The sequence below is a fragment of the Pollicipes pollicipes genome, unplaced genomic scaffold (assembly GCF_011947565.3).
Source record: "Pollicipes pollicipes isolate AB1234 unplaced genomic scaffold, Ppol_2.1 Scaffold_2555;HRSCAF=2994_pilon_pilon_pilon, whole genome shotgun sequence".
NCBI lineage: Eukaryota > Metazoa > Arthropoda > Thecostraca > Pollicipedomorpha > Pollicipedidae > Pollicipes > Pollicipes pollicipes.
In genome coordinates this window covers 42,469,556-42,496,008 of record NW_023596136.1, presented here as the reverse complement: position 1 = coordinate 42,496,008, position 26,453 = coordinate 42,469,556, and the positions used below count along the sequence as shown (strand labels likewise).

Genomic DNA, 26,453 nt, shown 5'->3' with positions numbered 1-26,453 from the left:
GGGGCCGGCAGCACGCGCGCGAGGCAGTGAGAGTGTGCGCCGCGCCGGTCGGCTGCAGCGGACGGCGAGCGATGGCGCAGACCAGTGGCGTGCTGGCTGGCAGGACGTTCCCTCGGCCGGAGGTGCCGCCGCTGCCACGGCACGTGCTGCGGCCGTTGCGCAGGGCGAGAGGTACGACCCGGTGCGACCCGGTGTGGCCCGATCCAGCTCGGTCCTTCCCGGTCCCTCCCGGTCCGATCTGATCTGATCCGGTCCGGCTAGATCCTACTTGGTCCGATCCGGTCCGACCTGGTCCTGCCCGGTCCGGCTCGGTCCTTCCCGGTCCTTCCTGGTCCGATCCGGTCCGGCCCGGTCCGCCTGGATCCAGCTCGGTTCAGCTGGGACTGTCGAGTGCAGATGGGAGTGGTACAGTCGGTGTCCCAGCAACGGAACAGTTGGGTTAAACAGTGGCCGAGGCATTCGACTAGGCAACTGTTGGCGAGGCAAGGCAATGTTGCAGGGCCAGTGGATGCTTTGGCGGAAGGGCATGGGCCGGATGATCCATGACCCATACGTTTTTTTTTTGTGAAAACTTAATATTAGGCCCGTGGTGATGCATGTGAAGAATCGTATCCAGAGTCTCAAAATTGAAGGATGGGTATAACTTGATGTTGGTTGGGGATGCAGCCGTGTCGCCAGCATTTCAGAAACTTGATTGCCGGTGTTCGATGCTGCATGGAAAGAATGAACCCAAAAAGGACACTTGTATCCTCTTTTTAAGTTGCAGCCTAGACCCAAATCGGGGCTTGGCTGCTCCACTCTTTTGGATCTTTCTGCGCCCCTGGTGCAGGCTGCTTAAGTGTATCTGGCATCGCTTTTGCCACGCTGTAGCCGAGCTGTTATCTAGCTGCAGTAAAGGATGCCATCGACTCAGCCGAGCCGTGGCTGAGCTGCTTTGAGCTGCTGGTGAGCGGAATTGGGCTGGGCCCAGCGGCGGTGCTGGCCGGAGTCGCGCCTGCTCGTCTCACAGAGAAGTGGGAGCGGCGGTCATGAGCTGACACCACCAGGCTGCGTTAACTCCGTGACCCGATGGTTAAAGACTGGAACGGCAGACCCAGGAGCAGTCTTGAAAAATTGCGAAATTTTTCTGATTTTTTCGTGCTCTGTAGTTTCGATTTTTCGTAATTTGAGTCTCCTTTCATGGTTAGGTTGAATTCTCGTTCCACTTTGGTCACCTTCGGAACTCCGGCGAAGATACCTCGACCTCCATGGCACCTTTCACTGGGGCAGCCTGGCCATCCTGTCCACGGCTGACGGACTGAGATGTAAAATCTAACTTGTCCCAGGTGTTTGGGAATGCTGCACGCACGCGATAACCATAATGATTGGGGTTGCCTGATCGCATGGTCAAAAAGTGTGTTGAATGACCAAAAGGCTCGTTTTGCGTTCGCGCTACCTTCAAGTGCCCGCCGGCTGCTGCCCGGCAGTGGCCTGCCGACTGTGGCACACACTACTCCTACCACCCTTTCTCTTCCAACTACTGCGTCTTCAGGCTACTTCTCGGTTCCCTGCTTGCGCCGCCGAGCCAATGGAAAATGTCTAGTTGTCCTCCCGCCTGTCTCCTCTGCGCGGTTGGAGCCTGCGTGGCAGGACTGTGAGCGCAACTGCTCTTGCTGTTCCGGCCATTTGCAACTTTCAGAGAATCGCTGGATGGGCAAAGCAGGGTTTGTGGTGAAGTTTCTGCACACAATGGCCACATAACGGCCTCGTTACGGCTCGGAAGCATTGAGCCTCTTAGAATGGCGGAACGCTCCACCCATGCCTGCATCTGTAAGGTCGACAGTCGAGATGACAGAAGCATGCGATATTGGCAGTTCGTGTTGCCCGTCAGCTTGGCTGGGCATGTGCTATGCCCTTGCATGGCTGACCTCCCGAGGGCATTGGGTCAGCCCCGCCAGGTCGGGCCTGAACTCAGCGTATGAACCGCGAATGCGGTGTCCCAGGGAACAAATGCCGAACTTTTGCATGAAGCTCAACAAAAAGTATCTTACTTAATTAGCTCTTGAGCAAAAAAGTGTCGCATGTTTCGCAGCCATAGGTATCGAGCAAGAGACTGCAGCGTCGCAGTTAACTTGACACAACCTGAAGTTTACAACACGATTGAATGTTCCTATCGATCACGTTGTCTCTGAGTTAAGCATTTCATCGAGGGACACGCACCGCCGTGGCCCGGTGGCCGTGTCCCTTCTCTGACGGCCTTGTTCTCTCCCCAGACCCGCCCAACCAGGTGCCTCCGCTGACCCCCGGCACAAACAAGAAGATCGCAGAGGCCCTGATGGCGTCCTTCGAGAATTGGAACAAGGAGCAGGAGAAGCGGAACATCCCCAAAGGTGAGCCCCTTTGCCAGCTGGGTCACGTGGCCGACAGGCGGGGCTTAGTTCAGTCAGCTGTCAGGAGGAGCGTGGAGGCCTGCAAAAAGTTGGTGCGGAAACCTGGGAGATAAGGTTGGGGATATAGACATCTTTTTATCCGCGTTTAACCATGCAACCAGTTAGTATTAAAGCTAATTTCTTTCTTGAATCTGGAGGCGCTGATGCAAGACGTAGGAACAAGTTGGAGGGGGATATGAACTACCCACTTGTCTTAAAACTTCAACGTTAAAAGGAGTGTTCCAGCTATTCATGGGGTTTTGGACTGAAACAGTTATTTTGGAGGCCATTAAGTGCAGTTCACAGTCATGCCCTTTTCAACATCTTGATCCGAAGGTCAGCCCTACGTGCATGACGTCATAAAAACGTCACGTGAACGCTGCCTGCCAGCACATTGGCCACTGAGTGTTCAAGATCAAAACAAATATGACTATCGAATCATTTTTGGTTGGTGTACATTAGCACGATTCTTGGCATCAAAGGATAGCTGGCCTACATCTAGTGTTCTACCAATCTATTGCGTTGAGGGCAAGTTTGGGAGTCGAATCAAGATTTGTGCTACGTTAGACAGAAATTCGGGCAGTGATACGAGTTATGACAAAACAAGACTGAGGGTCGAATAGCTTTAGGCCAGCGCCATATCCAAGGTGATACGAGTTGTGGCGAAAGAAGACTGAGGATCGAATAGCTTTATGTCAGCGCCATATCCGAGGCTGTAAATCAAAGTAAGTAATGTAAAATAATGAACAAATATACAAGAACACCACGGGAAAGGACCAAACACGAGCACATAATGTGTTCATGTTTATGGCCTGGCGGTGTCTGATATGATTTTATACGATGTGTATAAACCCATTTTCGTATTCAGCAAACACACACCAGCCAACATTACACCTCTCGACAACTTCAAGTACTACAAGTCAGTCAGCCCTTCAGATACAGTGGGCATTTTGACACGGTCAGTCTTTCAGCGACTCTGGCGTCATTAAGACGTGCCATGACGTCATCAAACGATGATGTGTTGAGCATATTTACCGAACAGTGAACTGCTGTTTTCTAGACCAGTCTCGCACTTAAAAGCCAAGCAATAGTTACAAGTTAGCTGCTTTCGTATAGGTGATGCTTATCTCAAAACCTTTGAATGTGGAGCATTAACTCCCTTTAAGCATGTAGTGCTGTGCGTGGGAATATTCGGATAAAGGTAAATCCTACAACAGGCATGACCAAACCACATGGGGGGACACACATCTGGCTAATGCTGTTTCTCCAATGTTATATGGCCACCCCAGCTGCCATTTCGCTGAGCAAGCGTTCATGGGGTTCGAGGAACGTACCATCATGGACGCACTGTTTAGCGCAGTTAAAACCGGCAGCTATGCTGTTAACCTCATGACGACGATATAGGTGCTTCTGGCAGCCAGCAGGAGATCTATATCCATGTAAACTCGATATTAAATCACCATGTCATATGTACGATCAATGCATCCATGAGCCCGCAGCTGCTCTAACGCATCACTGGGATTTTTACGACGCACCCAACTGCTGAGGTTATATGGCGTCACCCGCCTGTCCCCCTGGCAGGAAGGGGCGGGCATCGCGGGGAATCGAACCCCGTACCTCTGGTTTCCCAGAGGCGCAGCGGTTAACGCTTACGCGTCAATCACCACACTACCGGCAACCTGCAGCTGCTCCCATGTGTACATCGAACGTATGCAGTATATGCGCATTGCTGCGTTGGGAAATATCGACGGCCTGATTTCACCATGTTTCGGTAGTCGCCAGAACAGACCCACCCATCAAGTTTTTCAAGACCACAGCGATCTGGGGTGGTCAGCAGGCATGGCTGAGCATCGGGACGGGCCTACGACGGGCCTACGGCAGCGGGAGGAATCTGAGAACTCCTGACTAGCACGAGACCGTTTCCGGGTCACCTGAGCGGCCGCTGAATGTCCGAGCCGCTGTAATACAAGGCCGGAGGTCAGAGGTCACCGCGGATCTTCATACGTGAACACGTCTGTCTGTTCAGCCGCGGACTTGGGAGACCTGCCGCTGCCTGTGACGGACTGACTCCGGCAGGCTAGTTCAAATCTCGCGCGGCAGCGCTAACCAGTTGTCCTCCGATCATATTGGCAAGTCAACACCCAGTAGCTTTGTTGCATGTTTTTGGTGGGAACATGTATCTGGTGACCCTTGACTCCGCCCTTGTCCTTGGCCCTGGCGGAGAAAGGTCATCTTCTGTCCGACATTCAGGTGCGCGAGGCGCAGTATGGCTTTGTGACGTCGTATCAGTAGGCCGTCAACCCCAGCAACGGTGCCCGACGTACCGCGCTCGTGGTGACGCCACTGACGTCGCTTCGTGTTCAGTGTGACGTCACATCAGTGCGATGTCACTCCCAGGGGCGGCGCCCGACGCGCTGCGTTTGTGACGCCGCTGACGCCGCCTCGCGTTATCTGTGACGTCACATCAGTGTGACGTCACTCCCAGCGGCGGCCGCCGACGCGCTGCGCTCGTGGTGACGCCGCTGACGCCGCCTCGCGTTCCAGACCCGCGCCAGTGGACGGAGATGGACGTGGTGCACTGGCTGTGCTGGGCCACCAACGAGTTCTGCATGGAGGGCGTCGAGATCGACAAGTTCAACATGAACGGTCGGGAGATGTGCGCCCTCGGCAAGGAGAGCTTCCTGTCGCGCACGCCGCAGTGGATGGGCGACATCCTGTGGGAGCACCTGGAAAACCTCCAGCGAGGTGAGTCACCCAGCGGTCTGGGTGAGTCGCCCAGCGGTCTGGGTGTGATGGGCCCAGCGGTCTGCGTGTGATGAGCCCACCGGTGTGGGTGAGTCGCCCAGCGGTCTGGGTGTGATGGTCTTAGCAGTCTGGGTGTGATAAACCCAGCGGTCTGGGTGTGATGGGCCCAGCGGTCTGGGTGGGTCCCCCAGCTGTCTGGGTGGGTCCCCTGGCGGTCTGGGTGAGATGGGCCTGCCCAACAACACCGGCAGCAGCCTGCGACTGAGGCATGATGCTGCCGGCCTAGACGAAAGCGCAGCGCAGGGCGCGATGTGTCAGTGTTGAATGTTCCCTTGGCGAAACATTTCAAAGGATTGATAGCAGTTGGTGATCCGGGAAAATGGCAGCGATTATTGAAACGTGGTCTGGCTCAGTGGCATCTGGCATCAAGTCAACCGGACGTGGACCGGCAGTGTTCAGTCGGACTCGGCAGCCTCGTTACACCCGGCCAGAGTCAGAGTTGGCCGCTTCTTGGGCTCATAACGACTCGGACAGACAGGATCCGGCGCAGTGTCCTGGTTACCAGGGCTGCAGCATGAGAGCCTCGGCACCTGGCGGGCGTCGGTCATACTGAGCAGAGTGCGTGGTCCCCTAGCTGGACTGGACAGAGTGCTTAGCCTCGTAGTGAGACTGGGCAGAGTGCGCAGCCCCCTGGTGAGACTGGGCGGAGTGTGTAGTCCCCTAGTCAGACTGGGTCGAGTGCGCAGCCCCCTAGTGAGACTGGGCAGAGTGCGCAGTCCCCGAGTGAGACTGGGCAGAGTACGTAGTCCCCTAGTCAGGTTGGGCAGAGTTCGCAGCCCCTAGTGAAACTGGGCAGAGTGTGTAGTCTCCTAGCCAGACTGGGCAGAGTGCGCAGTCCCCTAGTCGGACCGGGCAAAGAACATAGTCTCCTAACCAGACTGGGCAGAGTGTGCAGCCCCTGGTTAGACTGGGCAGAGTGCATAGTCCCCTAGTCAGACTTGGCAGAGTGTGTAGTCCCCTAGTCACACTGGACAGGGTGCGTAGTGTCCTATCAGGCTCGTGGCTTCTCCGGTGGACCCAGCCCAGGCCAAGAGTCTGTTTTCTTAGACACACCCAATCTCCTCCAAGCTCATCTAAACTTATCTGATCGTTCCTGTGACTCCTCTTATCTTCTCCAGACTCCTCCAGGTTATCTCAGATCGCGGCAAAGCTCCTTCAGCCTCCTTTTAACCGAAAAATATATTTTTTTAGATGGCTTGGGGAGGCCCGGCCCTTTGACAATAGGTGCCATAATGCGCATTTTGAGTGTATTCGTCAACTAATTTTTATGTATTTTGTAATTGAAATAAATTCAGTTTTTCTTTCTAACGTTGTGGTTATTTTACACTTGACTTTGAATCAATAAGTGATCACAACGTGCTGTTTTGTAGTTTATTGTCATTGCTTTATTTACTGATAGTCATTTATTATTATGCTGATAGCTTTATAGTTGCATCGTTTGCTAGTTGTGTATTAGTAAACTTGATGTCACATATTATTTATTACTACCTATAATTAAATTATTATGGACAATTATGTTTTCGCTCCTTAATGCAGCCCGACATAGCATAGTAGTCCCAGAGCAAACAAATGATATCTCATCCAATCTCATTTGAATGTTTCCGTGAACAGAGATCCAGTGAATCATCCAGCCTCCTTTAAACTCTCTCATCCTTTGCTGTATGTGACCACAAGGGCAGACCCCCACATCAACAGCGCGGCACGCTTGCTCCGTCTGGACTTCTTCTAACGTACCGTATAATGGCCCCAGGGTCAGACATATGACCTGACAAGGACGCCACTCCTCACCCTGCCCCACGTTGCCTCACTGACCGCCCTCTGGACAGTCCTTGCCCACCCCGCCGGTGGCGGCGGCGCGGCGGCACCGGCGCGGCCGGCCGGCTGCCAGCGGCGGCGGCGGCGGCGGCGTTTCCGGCGCGGCCGCGGTGCCGCTCCGTCTGCCGCGCCGGCGGCACCGCCGTGGCCGACCAAATATTTATGTTTGGCAGTGCGGTATCGAGAGCGGCGGCCGGCGACGGCCGCGCCACCGCAGACCGGGGACGGGCGGCGGGGCCCGCGGCACGGACGGGGGCGCGCCCCCGGCCTCCTGCGGACCCCACAGGTGGAACCCCGGACCCCTGCCTCCCCAGACAGGCGCTCTGTCCACCTCTCCGGCCTCGGGCGGGCCCCACAGGTGGGGAGCGGGGGTAGCCGTCCGTCGCTCCCGCGTCCCGTCCGCAGCCCGGGAGGTTCTGCGGCGCCGGCGAATGCTGATCTCGGCTGTCGGCTGCTGTCAAAACTGGCCCTGAAACGGCCACGAAATAAAACAAGCATTTCTCCCCAGCGATTCACCAGCTGCGCCCCTAACGTAAACATGGTAGAATATTGGGTGATCTCTTCATGCTCCCGCACAAAGGCCCGCTGTAATTCGCCAATTATATATATATATATATATATATATATATATATATATATATATATATATATATGTATATGTATATATATATATATATCTTCATTTATATATTTCCTAATTTATCTAGTCACTTTTATTCAGGAGGCATTCCAGAACAGAGCCAATGTTTGGACGGGCCTTTCCTTCGCATGCCTACCGAAAAACAAACTTGGAACGCTTGGTACCGTTCCCCAGAGTGCATCCCGTCGTTATAAAGCAGCTGGCTTTGACCTGACGCTGCTTCTCACGTCGCATGTAGTTCGTCGCGGCAGGCCCTAAACATTGCACTCACAGCCGCGCGGGTGACATGTCTCTGACGTCCTATTTAGCTACCTCATGCAGGTAGTTTGCTAACGAAGAACTGCCTCAGTACCCTTTTTGCCACGGAACCTCCCAGGGGCGGATCCGATGCAACATTTGGGAGGCAGCCACGTTCTAAATACCTCGCCAATGCCCCCAAAGCCGAGCCCAAACAGGGAAAGCGTCCACTTTCGCACAGTTCCCCGCCGCCGCCCTCAGACCTGCCGTGCCACCTGCCCTGCTCCCCCCCCCCCCCCCCCCGTCGACCCGGCGCGCCAGGCTGGGATGCGGTCGGCCCCGCCGCGACCCATTTCGACCGGAAGTGGCCGGGACTACGCCCCGCGCGCCGACAGCACGGCAGCGCGGCGCGCCCGACTGCGGCGGAGCACCGCCACCGGCCGGCACCGGCGCGGGCACAGGACGGGCGAGAGGAGCGCGCGGGGCACCTCCACCGGCCGCCACCAGCGCGGGTGCGGGACGGACGAGAGGAGCGCGCGGGGGACCGTGGTCTGGATCTTTAGAGGGGGAAGTTCGCCCTGGGATGGCCTGATGCTCATGTCCAAACTTGACCATGCATACAGTTGATTGGCTGGTGGACGTTTTTTTTAGAATGCAAACAGAAATGAGACTGCGGGATGTACGATTTCACGCAAAAACCTTGCTTGCTAAAATGGGCGGTTCGCCAAGTGCACGCCTGTTCGGCTGGGCAGCCGCACGTGGTATCGCCCGTCACCAGCTCGTCTGACTGATATCTGCTCAGGCGGTGACTCGCGGTGACCTATCTGCTCAGGCGGTGACTCGCCGTGATCCCCGACTGCGCTGGCAGCGGTCTTTGTTGCGATCACCCGCTGTTGTGACTGCACCTGCCACATTACCCACGACTGTCCTGCCAGGTGGCTCCGCCGCCACACGTCCGACAGCGTGCCTCTCTGGTCTGGTGTCGCGTGAAAGGTCGGCGGCTATGCTGGCGCGAGCCGCAGACAGCGGTCGACACCGACACCGCGGCTCGGCTGTCCGGCCGGCCGGCCTGGTGGACCCGGTCCCCCTTCACTGGTCCAGAAACCCTTTGTCACATTAGCCCGAAGCAGATACCAACGCCGTTCGAGCATCTGCACGGCTCGCTGAAGCGTGTCGAGCAGAAGAGCAGCGTCTGCTGTGTTCAGATTCGGAGCGCAGAGCGGCGTCTACTCTCTTCATATTTAGAGTGACAAAGACAAATGTCATATCATTTGACTCCAGGTTAACACGTTATGAAAAGTTGATTGCGTTGCAAGCTGACAGGCTGCACCGCGCTATGAGGGGATAACAGTGTACATGGCACGCGAATCGGTCCAACCTCCGTCCGTCCAGTCTGACTCTGGGCTTCGCCGAATACCAGGTAGACTCATCGGGCAGAGCCCGTGAAGACACGGGAGAGTGACGAGGATAAAGACCGTGTGTCCCCCGCGGCGACCTGACGCAGGCGACCCCGCGCTGCGGCTGGTCGGCGGTGCTCCGTCCGTCACGTAGTTCGTGACGGCGTGCGTGGCTGTCTGGCCGCGCGGGACGGCCGGCGGCGCCCTCGACCGGCCGTCACGGGGCGGGGCGGCGGGAGGGGCGGATCCGCCCCGGCCCGCCCGGCCCGCCCAGTCGGGCTCCGCGGACGAGCCGGCCGGCCGCGCCGCTATCGGACGAGTGGCTGCGGGAGGAACAAGCGGCGTTGAGCAGCCGTGGTCGAGTGCTCGTCTCCAGGCTGTGGGTGGCACTCATCAGGCTCGGTGTCAGTGAGGAGCGCGAGAGAGCGCCGCACGCCTCCGGTCACCAGTGTCGCCTCAGCCTTAGCTTTCGCGGCTACACCTGGTCTCGGCAGTGGCTTTCGCGGCTACGGCAGGTCTGGGCTGTGGTTTTGGCCGCTGCGAAGGGTCTCGCCTGTGGCTCTGGCTGTTGTAGCAGCTCGAGAGGGCGGCCGCCTCTCCGGCCTGGCTGGGGAGGCTCCGGGACGTCCTCCGATGCAGCGCCGCCGCGGTACGTGGCTCGGTACTGAGAAATGCAATCCGCACGTCGTGTGTGACTGAGAACCGTCATCCGCCTGTCATGTGTGGCTGATAACCGTCATCCGGACGTCATGTGTGACTGAGAACCATCACCCACACGTCATGTGTGACTGGAACCGTCATCCGGACGTCATGTGTGACTGAGAACCGTCATCTGATCTGTGATCTAAGCGTCCTGTTATTGGAAACGTCTGTGGTACCTCGCCTGATCGAGTGAAGCGTGGCATGTGGGTCATAGCTTGCTTGTTCTTAAAGTACTGCTTGTGAGTATAGTTTTCATTAAGCAGATCAATAGCTTGTATGACATTTTATAATGAGAAGTGTCCCTTGTGTGATGTCGAATGCTGATAGCCGCACGTTGAAGTCACTGCTAGTAAGCAATGCCATTTTTACGTGCTGGCAATTCAGCCACAAGGATGTACAGGCGACGATAACGATGCAGAAAGCGATATCGTAGCGTCTTCTTACTCTGAAGACGCCACCGTACGTCACATAGTCCCAAGCATCATGATGTAATCTTTTTTGGTGTACTCTCATGATTACTTTTCTCGACCCAAAGGCGTAAAAAGGCTTGCCGAATACTAACAACCCAAAATGACCTTGTTATACTTAAGGGTTGAGGGATGTGCGAGCTAGTATAAATGATCTCTTCATGCGTGCGATCTCGGCTCTGTGAACGAGGGTGTTTGTTTTATCTGCTCGATGATAATCGCGTTGATTAACTTGAACGAACAGCGCAACAGTTCATCAGTAACTACACATCAGGGAACTGGGCAAACGGAGCATGCGGTGCGGACATGGCCCCGGTGCTATCAAACAGCCAGATCTGAATTAGGAATCCTTGTGCCTTACCACGATTCCGTCAAATGACTTTTCTCGCGACCGAGATCTCGCAAATTATCCCATGCAGGGGACCGATTATAGTTCGATTCTAGTGACTCTGACCGGCCAGATTTACCGGACTCCGGTCTCCGTCTGATTCTTTCCAGCGGACGAAGGTTTCTCCTGACCCGATATGACTGACTGGCATGTCCCACGGCTATTCCATGACCCGGTCCTGCTCAGCTCTGGCCTGGAGACTGATCCTGCCCAGCGGACTAAGCTTGCCGGTCTCTGGTGCTCTGACCGATTTGTCCAGCGGGCAGGCTCTCACTGCTCTGGCCTCGCGACTGATCCCGCCCAGCGGACCAAGTCTGCCGGTCTCTGGTGCTCTGACCGATTTGTCCAGCGGGTAGGCTCTCCCTGCTCTGGCCTCGCGCCGACAGATGACACATCGCGCTAATGACCGCAGAACTCGGCCGCTGGGACCGGGCCGGTGGGGGGGGGGGGGGGGGGGGGGACCAAGGTGAGCGAGCGCCGGCGGCGGCGCCCCGGGCGGCCGTTCTGCCGCGGGACCGCGAACAATGGCGGCCAGCGCGCGGCACCGTCGATCCGACAGCGGCGGCGCTGTCCTTGACGAGCGACGCACGTGCCCGTGCTGGAGGGCAGGTCATGCGCCGCCCAAAGGTCACGAGGAGACTGTGAGGCGCCGCGCGGCCGTCGACGGTCAACCAATCCGTCAACCAGCCAACCAATCTGTCAACCCCAACGTCAGTCTGTCTGCCTGTACTACTATGGTAGCCCGACTGTCAACATAAACGTCAACCCGGCTGTCAACATAGATGTCAACCCGACTGTCAACCCATTTGTCGACACGGCCGTGGCACGGATGGGGGATGCGTCCTTGAATTGGGTCGTCCACCCATGCGCCAACCATTTCGGCCAATCGGGGAAATCTGTGGGGCATTGCGCAGAACGGGCTGTAACGACATACGCTTGTCCCGCAGTAATGCGAATCAGTGCGTTTTTTCCTCATCATGGTGGGTTGAAAAGCTCTGAATCAGGGACACACCGGCATCAAACTCATTCGAGCCCGTATGACAAACATATTCGCTTGATAATCTCCTCCCCGTTTGCTCACGCGCGATTTCATCGCGGGAATGACGCCCCCGTGGAGCCCTGTGGTGCACCACAGCAGACGCCGGGCACCAGCGCAGAAACGCGTTGTTCGACATTGGCCTTGACGCGGGCCGTCAGCGGCTGTCAGTCCTCTGAGACCGTCAGACGTCACGTGACGTGTCACCGGGTCTAAACACTGTGAAGGGCTCCGTCTAGTCCGTGACTCGTCACGCGTCAGCGCATGCGCGAATACGACCGTCGTGGTGGCGGTCGTTCTCCCTGCTTCCAGGGTTGCGCGTGCGCCATAAATGTTACGCGGTCGTGGTCAGGATGGCTTAAACCAGCAGCGACAAACCTAATGGCGGTGAACCCATTGTCAGCACGAAGGGGCTTAGGTTCCTGCTTCTTCGACTTTTTTTAGTTTTTTTCTGATGACTAACGACCTTTAATGTACCTTGAGTTACAGGCACCAATGTATCAAAAAATAGTCGTAAGTATGTTATGAACATAATTAGCTTTTCAGCAGCGTTCGTGTTCACTCGTGGCATTGAACGATGCGGCGAACGTGGGTATTACCGTCGTATATTTTAATGATTGCTTGATGTATTGTGTCATCGGCGCCTCCCGGTGTATTGAAAGCTAGTCTTTATTGGGCATAAGATCTCACGTATCCTTTAAATCGTCGGTTTGGACATTATTTCGTAACATCATGTATATACATTTCACTGCCTCCTTAGACGCCCTGCATTTCACGGATGTCTCGAATTAAAAACAAAGGTTTATGACATTCAGAATAAATGATAGAGGCCCAAACCACGCACTAAGATAGTATGTCCTCACTGCGTTTTCAAATAACCGCGTCATCAACAATGGCGATAACAGCAACACAACTAACTTGATGATAACGTTTCTAGAACACCATCATTTTCCCATGTGTATTTGAGTAGGAAAACGAGAACGTTCGGATATCCGAAACAGTTAGGCGTAGCCACATACCATGCTTTGAGACGTTATGACGTCATGTGTTTCCAAATCACCCGTGTTCGATATATACAGTGTCAGCTAACTGAAAACGTGAGGAAAATGTTTTGACGGCACGTTGCTTCCTCCGTTGCGTAAGTGACTTTGAAAATTAACAGCTCGCTCGCCAAAGAAACTGGCACCACTGTAATGATAATCTCAAATCACCGTTTACACTGAGGCGTACATTCAAGCGTGGTGAGTGCCACTGATGTCCTGTTCATTGGAGGCTGCCCTACTCTGCCTGTTTGCATCAGCTGCACCGCTGAGTCACTTGCCACGCTGTTGTATGATCTGCCACGCTGCCGTGTGACCTGTCACGCTGCTGTATGACCTGCCACACTGCTGTGTGACTTGCAGCCTTGCTGCATGACCTTCCGCACTGCTGTATGACCTGTCGCGCCGCCGCACCTCATCCCGCCGTCTCCTCACCTGGGCCCCTGCCGTTCCAGAGTGGGAGAAGGCGCGGGCAACGTTGGAGAACATCCCGGCTGGCGCCTACGAGAACGTCTGCGTGCCCGACTTCAACCAGTTCTTGGACCAGTACCCGGCGGGCAGGGGTCTGCACCAGTCGGGCTCGGGTACCGGCGGTCTGGCGGCCGGCAGTCCGGGCCCGCCGTCGGCGCCGGTGCCCGTCCATGCGCACCACGCCACGCACCCTCAGCCGCTCTCGGAAGGTGAGGCCAGGGGCGCACTGCAAGGGTCGTAGCTAGCTCCCTTGCGGTTTGTCGACAAGTCTCGACGATCTCCCACAGGCGGGAGTCCGCTCACCAGGAACATTCCCACAGACGGTTGGTCTAGCAGTTCACACCCACCCAGCACAAAGGCGTGGGAGCCGCCGACAAGTGATCAACTCATCAGCACCCCTCCCGCTGCGGTCGTGTACGTGGGCCGAGTGCGGCGGGCGGCGGCTGCCGGCGGCTGATCGGCTCGCTGCGTGCAGCCCTCCTCGGTCATACGGTCCCGACGATTATTTTCCGGCTCCCACAATCGCGCTGTTTTACCCACGCGGCCTGCACTGTTGGTGGAGTCTGCATGTACATAAGGAGACATGACCTCTCTGTGACGAATGACAGTGCCTGGTTGTTACTCTGGGTCTGCTGGTCTCGCTGGGAAGCATTACACCGTTTGAGGGGGTCCAGGTTCTTCCATAGTTTGTCCGCTACCACCTTCCCACAGCAAATCTCAGGGTCAGGCGCCAATGCATGGACAGGGTGTGGGCAAAGAGACGCGACACATTGCATTGGACTACATAATTCTTCAACTTCCCTCGACGAATTGATGACTTTTGCTAAACAGAACTCAAAGCCCAAAGAGCCTGTTGCTTGGCTTTATGAACCCTTCAAATGCGCTTGCCTCACGAGCTTTGCGCGAGCACATGGTGCGCCAAAGCCATAAGCACCGCACCGCGCCAACCCGAAGACCATAATTTGTCGCGCGCAAGTGGGCTGCCGACGATTTATCATCGCAAACGCGGACTGGGTGCCGACCGAGCCGGCGGCGGGCTCGGCCTAGAGACGCCGCCGTCGTCATTTCCGCAGCGGCCGGCTTACTTTCGTCGCCGCCGGTGCGCCTGCCCGTCCGTCTCGGCGGCAGGCGGCCGCCGCCCGCTGACCTCTGTACACTACCGCCGCCGTAAGTGGTACAAACCGGTGTCGGCGGATGCGCGGGCGCTTCCGGCAGCGTCGCGCCGCCGGCGCTCATTTCGCGGCGTCAGGCGGCCACCCCCCGGCGTCCCGATTAGAGTGCGGCGCGCGGCGCCGCGCCGCCGGCCTGTCCTCCTTCGCCGTGTGCCGTGTGCTCGTCTGGCGGGATGTGACGGGGCCGATGACACCCGCAGTGGCGCTGATGCCGGCCGACGGCAGCCAGAGCGGCGCTGATGGCGGCCGGAAGATGGTGATCCGTGTTTGGGTTGTTTGGGACGCTTGGCCGGTATCTCGCTGACAAGTGTCGTTACTGATGCCAGTCGATCGTGAACGAGAAGGATATCAAGTCCTTTGGGTGCTCAGCCAATATGATAGCAGATTCTCCCTAGGCGTCGAGCCTATCCAGTCGGCTCCCAGGTCGCCCGCAGTCCCACGGACCCCTCTCGGTCCTCGCGACGCGACAGGAGTTGCCGCGCAACCTGGTGGTTATGATAGCGGAGATTCCTGCTGTACTGCCTCCTCCGTGGCCTCCTCCGCCTCAGTGACCTCCTTCGCTTCGGTGGCCTCCTCCACCTTGGTGTCCTCCTCCACCTCAGTGGCCTCCTCCGCCTCTGTGTCCTCCACCTCAGTGGTCTCCTTCGCTTCGCTGGCCTCCTACGCCTCGGCGGTCTGCTCTGCCCGGTGGCCTCCTCCGCCTCTGTGGCCTGCCCCGCCTCTGTGGCCTCCTCCGCCTCGGTGGCCTCCTCCACCTGGTGGCTCCTCCGTCTCTGTGTCCTCCTCCGCCTCTGTGGCCTGCTCCGCCTCTGTGGCCTCCTCCACCTCGGTGGCCTCCTCCACCTTGGTGGCCTCCTCCGCTTCGGTGTCCTCCTCCGCCTCGGTGGCCTGTTCTGCGCGGTCAGGTCCGGCCGCGCTCGTCGGAGACGTGCCCCGCTGGCCTTCGCCGGCGCCGCGGCCGCCCCGCCCGGCCACCAGTCCGCCGCGCTGTTTTATTCTGGGAACGGTGACCGGCGCTTTCTCACAGTCCTTGTCACGACGTGAACTTAGTGCCGGCCGCCGGCGGTTCCCAGTTCATCTAGCGCCGGCCGAGGGTCCATTTTGCTGGCAGGGGCGCGGCGGAGCCGACCGGGGCTGAGCTGCCCCGGGGGGCCTCCGGTGATGGCGGCCGGGGTCTGCAAGGGTCCACGTGCCCACAGATCCGTGCTGCGGGACTGACACGAACTCTGGCACATGCTGGTAGCGCGCGATGGCCGCTGGTGATACCAGGTCAGCCATGATGTCCACTGGTCGCGTGCCCTCCTGCAGAAACCTGCAGTGTCCCGTGCAATTGTATCGGGTCTCCATCACACTTTCTGCAAGCAACGGACCGGCCTTCTCCAAACTCTATCCGGTATGACGTGTGCGCCGCCATCTCTCAGCGGCAGAACCTCTGCAACACCCCGCGCGCGGGTCGGTTCCGACCGCCTCGGTCACCGGGAACTGGAGACTGAAGTCCGCAGCACTGCGGCCGTCGACGGACGTGGCACGGGTCTCGTCGCCGGTGACGACTGCCTCCTGCTCGGCGAACGCCCGGGGCCTTTGTCTCCGGCGCCCGCGAGCCCTCGCCCCGACTGTCTCCTGCTCGGCGAACGCCCGGGGCCTTTGTCTCCGGCGCCCGCGAGCCCTCGCCCCGCCGGCACTCCTCCCGCGTGAGAGCCGGCGCGGCCGCGACTTCCCCACGCGACCCGCGCTTCCGACGGAAAGCGAGAGTCGTCTCCGCGTCGCCGCCGACAGCCGGTCTGGGGGCGCCGGTCGGCGGCGCGCCGGCGCGTGGGAACGCACCTCAGGCGCCGCCGGGGGCGGCCGCTTCCGGCGCGCGCGCCTCTCCGGCGCGGGGGCGGGGGCTGCAGTGCGACCGGTAGCCGTGAACCTGGCGCACCGGATGTTGTGTCGCGCCGGATGTGCGGCATCACGCGAGCTGCGTGCCGGGCGGCGGACCGGACAGACGGACCGAGCGACGGAACGGGCGCCGCGCACAGCTCGGCGTAGAAGCTGGAGCGCGCCGGCCGTCGCTGAGCCTGACCGCCCCGCTCGCGTTACCTCTTCTCATCATCTCGACTTAGTTGGGGAAGGCGCTGGCCTGCGCTTGGATCGGATTTGCGCATCAGCGCTGGAATTATCCTCCCGTCGGTGGCCGGCCCGAGTAAGTAAAAGAACGTCGGTGGACTCCTGAATTCCTGGGCGGTGCTGCATGCTTTAGACAATGGCTAGCCGCGGCGCAGGTGCCGAACAACTTTGGACTTCCCCATTCTCCGACGCGCCTGGGCGAACGTTCGCGGATAGCCTTGAAGTGGTGGCGGCTGTGACCATGAGCGGTGAACTTCAAAGGCACCAGTGCATTGACTGGACAGCGAGAGAGAGTACAGGCAGCATCGTGCAGCGACTCCGTTCTTGTTTTGTTTTGTTTTAGTGAGTGAGTCACCAGCTCTTCGAAATCCTGAGCTACAGGGGTGCCAACGCATCGTGGATCGAAGTGTCTCCCGATCAGTTCCTTCGCTTAGCCTTTTCTGTTTCCTCCGTGTACTATACAGAGCCGCCGAGCGGCACGCCGCGGCGTCCCGCCGCGGGCTGCCGGGTCGCCAGGTCACGTCCCGGGGTCGGCCGGGGTCGCGTCATTAGCCGGCGCCGCCACTGACCTAGTCCGGCTGAGAAGTGTGCTGTCGGAAGCGGCCGACAGGAAGCCACCGAGAGCCGACTGCCGGCGCCGTGCCGCACACGGTGTCGGCTGTCGGCCGGGGGAGGTAGCAGCGCCGGCACCGCCGCGTGTCACCATGGATCAACGCCGCGACTGGGGGCTCCAGGCGGCCTCGGTGGCCGCCGTCCGCGCGCTCCGAGCAAGTAAGACGACGCCCGCGCAATGGCGCGCAGGCGTGTGCTCCTGAAAGATGGGCTGAGGTGTAGCGGAGCTCCAGTGCGCGTATTTTTGGCTGGACTTTTGGTCTTGGGCTTTGGTATTTCGATTTGGCAAACACCGATTAGGTTGCCTTGTGGAACGTGAGGGATGTGCCGGAGTGTGTATTTGCAACTTTTCGCCTCAAGCTTGGTCGGTCGGCGCTCCTCTTCCGGCGTAGCTCGCTATTTCTCTCCCAGAAAATTCCGACTGATCGTGCAGCCGAGCTGCCTTAAACCCAAATAACCAGCCCGGCATATCTCAGCTACCCGGATGTGGCTTTCTGTTCCAGATGCACGAACATATTTGAGTTATTTGCGACCGGGTACCGCGTTCCGGTTATGTGCCAGTCAAGGACGCAACATCTTCGAACCTGTATCTGAGTTATGGTCGGTGCAATCCCTTCCAATTTGTTTGCGTTATCAGCCTTTGGCAAGGTGGCGGAGCAAGAGGGCGGGACGATCCCCCCCCCCCCCCCCCCCACTCCTTGCACTCCCTATCTCGGAAGAAAGTTAACATTGATCCTCCAGCGTGGATGCAAAGAGATGAGGTAAAATACTGTTGCGTTTGCCATTCCAACAATTTGAACATGAGATGAGCCGGGGCCGCCCATGGTGCACCACACCATCATATCCGTATTATCTCCTCGTTATGTCCCTCTCGCGCCATATCTGCCTCTTGTAGTAGCATCCTCCTGTGTACCTGACTTATCAACCGGTGGCGCTCTGTCCCGGTGCACCTGGACCCGGCGTGGTCCCTCCTCCTGCATGTCTGAGTTGTTGTCAGCCTTTGATGTATCACGTATCACTGAGTTGTTGTCGGCCATGTATATCTGGGCTATCAGCTAGTAGAGCCCCTCCCTGTGTATCTGGGTATCAGCCAGTAAGTAGCGTCTCTCCCTGTGTATCTCGATTATCAGTCAGTGGCGTTCCTCCCGTGTATCTGCTTTTCAGCTCCTCTCGTGTATCTTGGTTATCAGCTAGAAGCGCCCCTCCCGTGTGCCTGGGTTATCAGCCAGTAGCGCCTCTCCCTCCAACGTATCTGCACCATCAGCCAGAAGGGCCTCTCCCTCCCGCGCATCTGCGTGATCAGCCAGTAGCACCTCCCCCTCCCCCCCCCCTCCCACGTATCTGCATCATCAGCCAGAAGCGCCTCTCCCTCCCAGGCATCTGCACCATCAGCCAGAAGCGCCTCTCCCTCCCGCGTATCTGCGTGATCCGCCAGGAGCGCCTCTCCCTCCCGTGTACCTGCGTGATCAGCCAGTAGCGCCTCTCCCTCCCATGTATCTGCGTGATCCGCCGGTGGCGCCCCCTGCGTGTCGTCCGGCGCGCGGGATCATGTGGCCGTTTCTTTTTCCGCCGCGCTGATTTCGGAGGGTGGCGCCGGAGGGGCCGACATCCGGCGGAAGGCGGCGTTTATCCCCCTCGACTCGGCCGGAAGCGGGCAGCGCCGTCGCGCCTGGCTGACGTTTCGGCCGCGCGGAACCGAAGCCGGACCCCCACCTGTCAGCCGGCGCCGGCCGCGGCAGGTGAACTGTGTGGGGCTGCCATGCCGCGTGAGCCGTCTCTGTGCTGGTGATGACGGGCACCAGGGCGGCGTGGTGTCCCGTGCCTCCTGGCCGCTGCCCCGTGGCGCGTGAGCTGAGTGACGTTAGAGCCGGCTCCGTGTGGCGTAGGTGGCCTGACTATCGCGCGAATGCTGTGCTATTCCTTTCCCAGCGGGTCGGTTTGCCGGTGCTGTTTGCCCGCTACCCCAGCCGACGGCATGCTGTTTGCATGCCGTCGGCTGGGGCAGAAGGGTAGATTTAGTTAGTGTCATCCTCCCCCAGCCATTTTCTACTGAGAGAAGCGGGGAATTTGGATGACTGAAGATATTGCAGGCTGTCTTACACAACTTTTTGCCCTCTCGATGCATCTTTGGAATGACGTGGGACTGCCATGCCGCACACCAGGGCAGCGCGGTGTCACGGTCCTGTGCCTTCCGGTCGCTGCCCGGCCGTGGCCTCGGCGGATCACTTGAAATGAATGATGGCTAGAGCAATGACAATTTGAAAAAACTGTCTATCAGAAGACAAAAGTCAGAGCAGAGTTGTCTTTCTCAGGCCGTTCTGCACGTTCTGCATTGTGCCCTGACAATTAGACAGAAAGGAACAGGAGTATCATGCTGTGTAGCTTGCATAATTGTTTCATTCGTTATCATGCTTTCATTTGACAGTCACTTGGAAACTGATTCTACCAGCCCCTGAACATCCGGGGCCGGCAAATCGGCTGCCTCCGCCAGTGGGGCGCCACCGATCAGCTCGTGCCCGCTGGCACTGCTTCTCTGCCCTCACCGGCCGCTGTTCACATTGTGGACGGCGGCCCATTGGCTGGGAGGACGGAACACACCGCCGAAGCGGGACGGGTCCCGCGCCGCTGAAGCAGGACGGGTCCCGCCGCTGCCGAGGGGAGGACGGGACCCGCCGCTGCTGGGAGGACGGGACCCGCCGCTGCTGGGAGGACGGGATCTGCCGCTGAAGCAGGACGAGTCCCGACGCCGCTGAAGCAGGACGAGTCCCTCCGCTGCCGGGGGGAGGACGGGACCCGCCGCTGCTGGGAGGACGGGATCTGCCGCTGTAGCAAGACAGGTCCCGACGCCGCTGGAGTAGGGCGAGTCTCGCCACTGTAGCGGGACGGGTCCCGCCGCCGCCGCCGCCGCCGCCGCGCGGCGCTGTTTGCTGAGGTCAACACTCGGCCGGTGGTCGCGGTGCGGCTCACGAAGGCCGCACTTCAGACGCGCCGCCGGGCGGCGCCTCTGATCCGCAGCAGAGCGCGGGTGGCCCGACCGTGCGGGCCAAGCGGTCCGTCGCTGCACCGGGCCGATTGGTCCGTCGCGCTGGCTGCTGACGGGTGTCAGTGTCACGACCGTCAGCGACACCGCCCCGAACCGTGCTGAAAGTTCCTGACCGGCGGGACCTCTCAGATGACGCACGTGATGACGCACGTCAGCGAGCGTCACGTCACCACGTTCCCACGTCACTCGCCTCCCCTCCCGCTCACGGACGCACACACGGCCGACGCGCCGGCCGTGTTATTTGCTCCGCGCGGTGAAACAATGGGCGGACACACACGTTTCCACAGCGCAAAGCTGCAGGGTTGCGTCACGCCGCGTCGTTCTACAGCCGATATATCCCGGCTCGGCCGAGCTCCGCGAATCGGACGCCTGCTCCCCGCGGGGGCGCGCCTCGGCCCCGGCTGTGGCGGACCCTGTAATGGGTTTGCGTAAGTGCGGTGTGCGGCCCGGCGCGGTGTGGTCACCACATCAAACGCGCCGGCCGCCGGCGCCCCAGTCGGCAGGACGCCCGCGGCCCGGCCTCCGCTGCGCTGGCGCGGCGCAGCAGGCCTGGCTCTGGGCGCTCTGTTGACGCTAGGGGGGGGGGGGGGGGCGGGGCTGCTGAGGACGGGTACCTCGGGGTCCGCTCGGGATGACTGGCTGATCCAGGCCCTCTTTCCACAGGCCGCGAGGGGGATCGGGTGTTTGCAGGTTTGAGTGGTTGTCTCTCTTTCCGTCTGCTGGTGCGGTGTGTGTTTGTAAACCTTGGTGTGGAATGAAAGAAGAAAAGCGTGAATTAAAATAACGGAAAACGCCGCTGGAGAGGGGATGGATGGCCTGTTGAATTCCCACCCTGTTGACAACAACAAGCCGGCGGGCGGAAGCAGCTGATGGGGACGTCAGTGTCCACCTGTTTGTGTCGCGGTCTGCCGGTCGCATGAGTCGACACCGGGCATCGCCGAGGGGGGCTTCACGTGTTGGGTTTGTGCACGAAAGAGGGGTGCGGTTTTTGTCGGCATAACAACAGTGATGTCACGTGGCTGAATGCTGGATGGCGTTAGTTGCTGGCTCCAGCTCTTCAAATGTCAGATGGGAGGCAGAGGTCGCTGCAATCCATCTTTGGCATGGCTCGCAGCTTTAAAATCGTCTGTCGTTCAGCATCGTCGGAGCACACTGCAGCGAATCGCAGCTGTGTATGAAACATTACCAAAGCGCTGGATAAATTTTCCCACGGATGGCATGGCAACACCGTCAGAGGTTCCGAGACCACGCGTTCCGCACGGCGAGCCTACTGATAGAAACGACCCTGTCGGAGCATGTGAACCGCTCCGCCGTTGTCCTCCTGCTATGAGCCCCCAACCGGAGCACACGAATTGTCGGCCGTTCGTCTGTTCTTCTTCTCATAATGCTCTGCATCGTTCATGTCTTTGCTGTCCGGCGACATGCGCACATTTCCAGCACCTGCATGCGCTGACACTATCGTCTCTGGCCATTCCCGTGGCGCTGAACGCCGCCTCAGACTCCGGAGACGTTCCACAGACGTGGCGCGGCAGCCGGCGTCTGTCCCCTGCGGCTGTCGGCCGGCGAGGACGATCTGCTGCCGATGGCGACGGGGACGCTCGGTCGCACCTGGTCCGTCGTCGCCCTGGCGCTGGACAGGGACGGCGACGCGCCCAGAATCAAGGGGGGTGGCCGAGGGGCGGGTGGCGGCGCGGGACTGACTGCCTCCAGGGTCGGGCGTCAGATCGAGATAGGTTCACTCTGCCACGGTTGGAGAGGATGACGTGCGGTCCCTCGCTCTCCTCCGCCTTTCTGGCTGGGTTTTTTTTACCCGCACTCGCCTAGTTGCGATCCTGTTCCTCCCCGTGGACGGGGCCTGGCGGCGCCCCTGGCAGGCTGTGCTCTTCCCGGCAGCCGACGCGCGTTCGTCGCGGGGTTTAAATCCCGGGCGACACCCGATCCCGGCCGGGAGCGACGCGGCCCCTGAGCGAGCAGGCTGGGCCTGGCGCGTGGCAGCGTCTCGGCCGCGTCCCGTGGCCACAGCCCCCCCCCCCCCCCGCGCCCCAGCCGGCGGAATGAATGGACGGCAGCTGGGTGACGCCCGGCCGGGTCACTCGCTGTTTGTTGCTGTTGGCCGGCGGGGGGCGGGCGAGGCGCGGCGCGCTGCCAGGGCCCCGGCCAGGAATGCAACGCCCCCCGGCGGCAGCGTCGCTGTCCCCTGTCCGGGGCTTCGGGCAGCTCGGGCGGCACCAGCCGGCTGCGGCTGGTGCGGGGGTCACCAACTGTGAGCTGCGGTCAGCTCGGTGTCAGCTTCGGTCGTGGTGAGCCCGGCCGGGCTGAGGGGACGCTGCCGGGATCGGTGGGAGAGTCAGCGCATGCGCTGTACTGAACCCGGAGACACGACGAACCGTGCCCCAAGCTGGCATCTCACTCCATCCCCAACCAGGAAGAACCCTCACCGGATCCGTGGACTCGGCCAAAGAGCGGGGACAGAAATAATCATTGCCCCCCACCCTCTTCCCACCGCACACTTCTGCAAGATTCAACATTACCTATCGTGTTCTGTGAAACGCGACGCAATAAAAAATCTCGAGACCCCCAGCTACTGGCCCCTGTTGGAGCCACAGCACACGTTTGAGCTCCTCTTCCACGCTGCATTAAAAAAAACACCATACCCCTCCCTCTCGGCTGGTGTCCCTGTTTAACCAGAGCGAGGGACGGACCGCGGCCTGTCGTCTGATGTTCGCCGCCCGACCCTGCCGGTCCACCGGCCAGTCACCGCACCTCTGTTCCGCTCTCGGCGCGGGGGGGGGGGCTCGGTCCAGTCTCGTGACCTCGTGCGTCGCTCCAGTGCACCCGTCGCGGGGCGGGGCCGGCAGCTCGGCCACCGCGTGACGCTCCGGCTGTGGGCGAATGCTGGGCCCGTCTGCGAGCCCTAGCACGCTGGCCCCAGCGCGGCGGGGCCTGATATCACGAGGTGCTGTGCTGTTCACCGCTGACGGCCTCAGCTAGACCTGCTCCGATAGACATGTGATAAATATTATGCATCTGTAATATAGACGCCATAGATACTGTACACTGTAGATAGACACTGTAGATAGACACTGTATATATACACCGTATATAGACACTGTAGATAGACACTGTAGATAGACACTGTAGATAGACACTGTAGATAGACACTGTAGATAGACACTGTAGATAGACAGTGTAAATATAAACTGTAGATAGACACTGTAGACCGCAATGGCTTCTCGCGGCGCCCTCCGTCGCCAGCTTGTGATGCGGTCCACCGATATGTCGATGGTCCTGTACCGAGGCGTTACCTGGGCCGTGACCTGACCCGACCGGCTCGTCTGACCTCGCCTGACCCTCGGTCCGCAGGTGCGTACGGTGCGCCGATGGGTGAGCCGATGCCGGGGCTGGCCGACGACTCGGCCGCGTACGTGCCGCAGCATTACGAGCCCGACTACACGCACGTGGCCGAGCCGCACCACCCGCCCTACGACCAGTCCGGCTCGCCCGAGTTCTACCCCAACGAGCTCAAGTATCGGCCGCCACACAAACTCTACCCGCCCGCGTCGCGCTACGACGGCTACGAGCACTACGCCGGCGGCTACGACCCGCACTACCAGACGGTGCCGCAGGCGCCGCCGGAGGCGTGGCACCCGGAGCTGATGCATGGCGCGCCGCACCCGGCCTACCTTCCACCGCGGCACCCGCGCGACTCGCCGCTGCAGGCCGACGCCAGGGGGTCGTACCCGGCCGCCGGCGGACCCTGCTTCACCGGCTCCGGGCCCATCCAGCTGTGGCAGTTCCTGCTGGAGCAGCTGACGGACAAGACGTGCCAGACGTTCATCGTGTGGACCGGCGACGGCTGGGAGTTCAAGCTCACAGACCCGGACGAGGTGAGGCAGCGCGGGTGGCGGTGGTCGGGTGGTGAGAGCGCTGGGATGTGGGAAGAAAGGGGTCTGTGTTCGATTCCCGACGTGGGAGGTCTTACTGTCTCTGGTCGCCGTGGTGTGACGGAACTTGTGACGTCAGCGGTTGTACACGACTTTGAGTTGCTTGCCATTGGGAGTTTGCGTGGAACTCACATGCGGCTATACTGCATTGCTTTTTGTAAATGTCTCACAATGCATAATATGTGCGAGCATGTTTAATGAATAGCGTGGTGCGTTCACTTCGATCGCATATTATACCGTTAATTTGAGTACTTGTGCTTCAAGACGTTCCAACGACGTAAAATGTAAATCCCTCCATGACAGGTTGCACGACGGTGGGGAACCAGGAAAAACAAGCCAAAAATGAACTACGAAAAGCTCAGTCGTGGTCTACGATACTACTACGACAAAAACATAATTCACAAAACCGCCGGCAAGCGCTATGTCTACCGGTTCGTCTGCGACCTGCAGAGCTTACTGGGGTGAGTGGCTTCGAGGTACTGTGGAAAAATGTTGTTCAGCTGTGTCTCGCTGGTATGGTAGGCATCAATTCACCTTGGAAATATAGCAGGTCATTGCGCCTAGGTTTGACGAGCATATAGATATTTTATACTGATCCTTTGACTCGTGGTTTTCTGATTACCGATGACTCTTTGACTGTGCAGGTCTAATTACTCACCCCACCTGGCTGTTGGTAGATCCCCGACTCGCCCCGTTCACTGCCGCCCACTCGTCCCCGTTTCCTGCATGGGTGCGCTGTCTGTTCAGTCGTCGGCGCAGGTACGGTCCGGTCCCATCAGCTGATCTCTCGCCTTGCTGCCCCCGCCACAGGCGTACGCCGGAAGAGATGCACGCCATGGTGGACTTCAAGCCGGATAAGTCGGACGACGAGTGAAGCCCCAACCGGCATTCGTGTGTCAATCCAAAGATGCGTCGCGCGAATGGGAATCGCTCTCAGGCGGCGCCACCTGCGATGAGTACCTGAACCATTAGTTCGCGCTTTCGCCGCAGCACGCCGCTGGCGTCGCCTGAGAAGGGTTTGGTCAGGGGACGGAAGCGAGACTCAAGCCGTCGGCTGAAGGTATCGAGAGGAGATGGCGGAGCAAACCCTTGAAAAGTGATCTTAAAAGGCTTATCATTTGTGACTAGTCGGTTCGTGTGTAGTCAAGACCATGCATACTGATCAGATTGCGACATATTTTTATCATCGTCCTTTTCCATTTTTGTAATTATTTGTGCATCGCGACTTTTGAGCACTCGCCCGAACGAGCCCGGACTCAGTGCGCGCGTTTCATGTGCGAAACGGTCGCTTTTTACGAGCTCATCTAGTGGAGCGACGCGGTCGCCGCGGGACACTGCAGAAGCTCAACCCCTCACGACGGCGCGCGTGCGGGAGCTCCGAGAACGGCGCAGGTCGGCTGGCCGCCGACGAAACTCGTTTCGGAGCCGCGGCGCGAACCTCCGCCTTGGCTGTTACCGCAGCGGTGCCAGTGTCATGTGCTGCCTCTCGCTCGGTGTCGGGTGCGGTGATTGCATTGACTGCATCCCGCCGCGCACTCTGCCATGTTGGACATGTGTTTACCATGTTCGCACCCCGAGCTGTGCGAAGCTGCGTGTTCATCGTTGTTCGAGCTGAGTGGGTCAGCTCAGTGTTGTTGTTTTCCGGCTCACAAGTTTGTCCGTAGCGGGCGTCATTGTTGCACTGTGTGCACGTCTCTTCTTTGGGATCGGCGTGAACGACCGCAGTGTCCCTCAGTCTGCGAGATTGTTGGAGCAGCGCCTCTGCTTGTCAATCCCACCGAAGCAAGCTGAAGCGATGCCGCTTGAATCGGACACTCGTGGAGTGCAGCATCGGCTGGGGCATCGGGGCCCGCTGCGCCCGGGATCTCTTCAGCCGTGCTGTCTCTGCTCCGTTAATCTCTCGCTGCACCCTTCCCCGGGACCCTGTCGCGTTCGCACCGTGTGACATGTGACGTGTGACGGTGTGACCGCGTGACAGCCCGGGCCCACGCCGCACCTCGTGCCTTCCCACGCATGTATCACTGTCTGCTGAACTCGTACAGACGAAGTGCCTTGTCCACGCACGAGGCTGCCCTGTAATCACTTTTGCGTCGACGGTTAGCGGTGGTCCATTGAATGAGCTGTTTGAATGTGAGCAAATGAAACAAATACATATTATCGCCTCGTG

The 26,453-nt window shown here is 59.2% G+C and overlaps 1 protein-coding gene across 1 annotated transcript; it reads left to right on the top strand.

Annotated features, from left to right (window-relative positions):
• On the top strand, positions 1 to 26,453 carry LOC119105902 (ETS-like protein pointed). The gene is made up of 7 exons (XM_037229467.1): positions 1 to 171; positions 2,253 to 2,369; positions 4,953 to 5,153; positions 13,391 to 13,615; positions 23,706 to 24,229; positions 24,590 to 24,747; positions 25,097 to 26,453. Exons 1-7 carry the CDS (start codon positions 72 to 74, stop codon positions 25,158 to 25,160), a joined length of 1,389 nt encoding a protein of 462 aa, XP_037085362.1. The 5' UTR covers positions 1 to 71; the 3' UTR covers positions 25,161 to 26,453.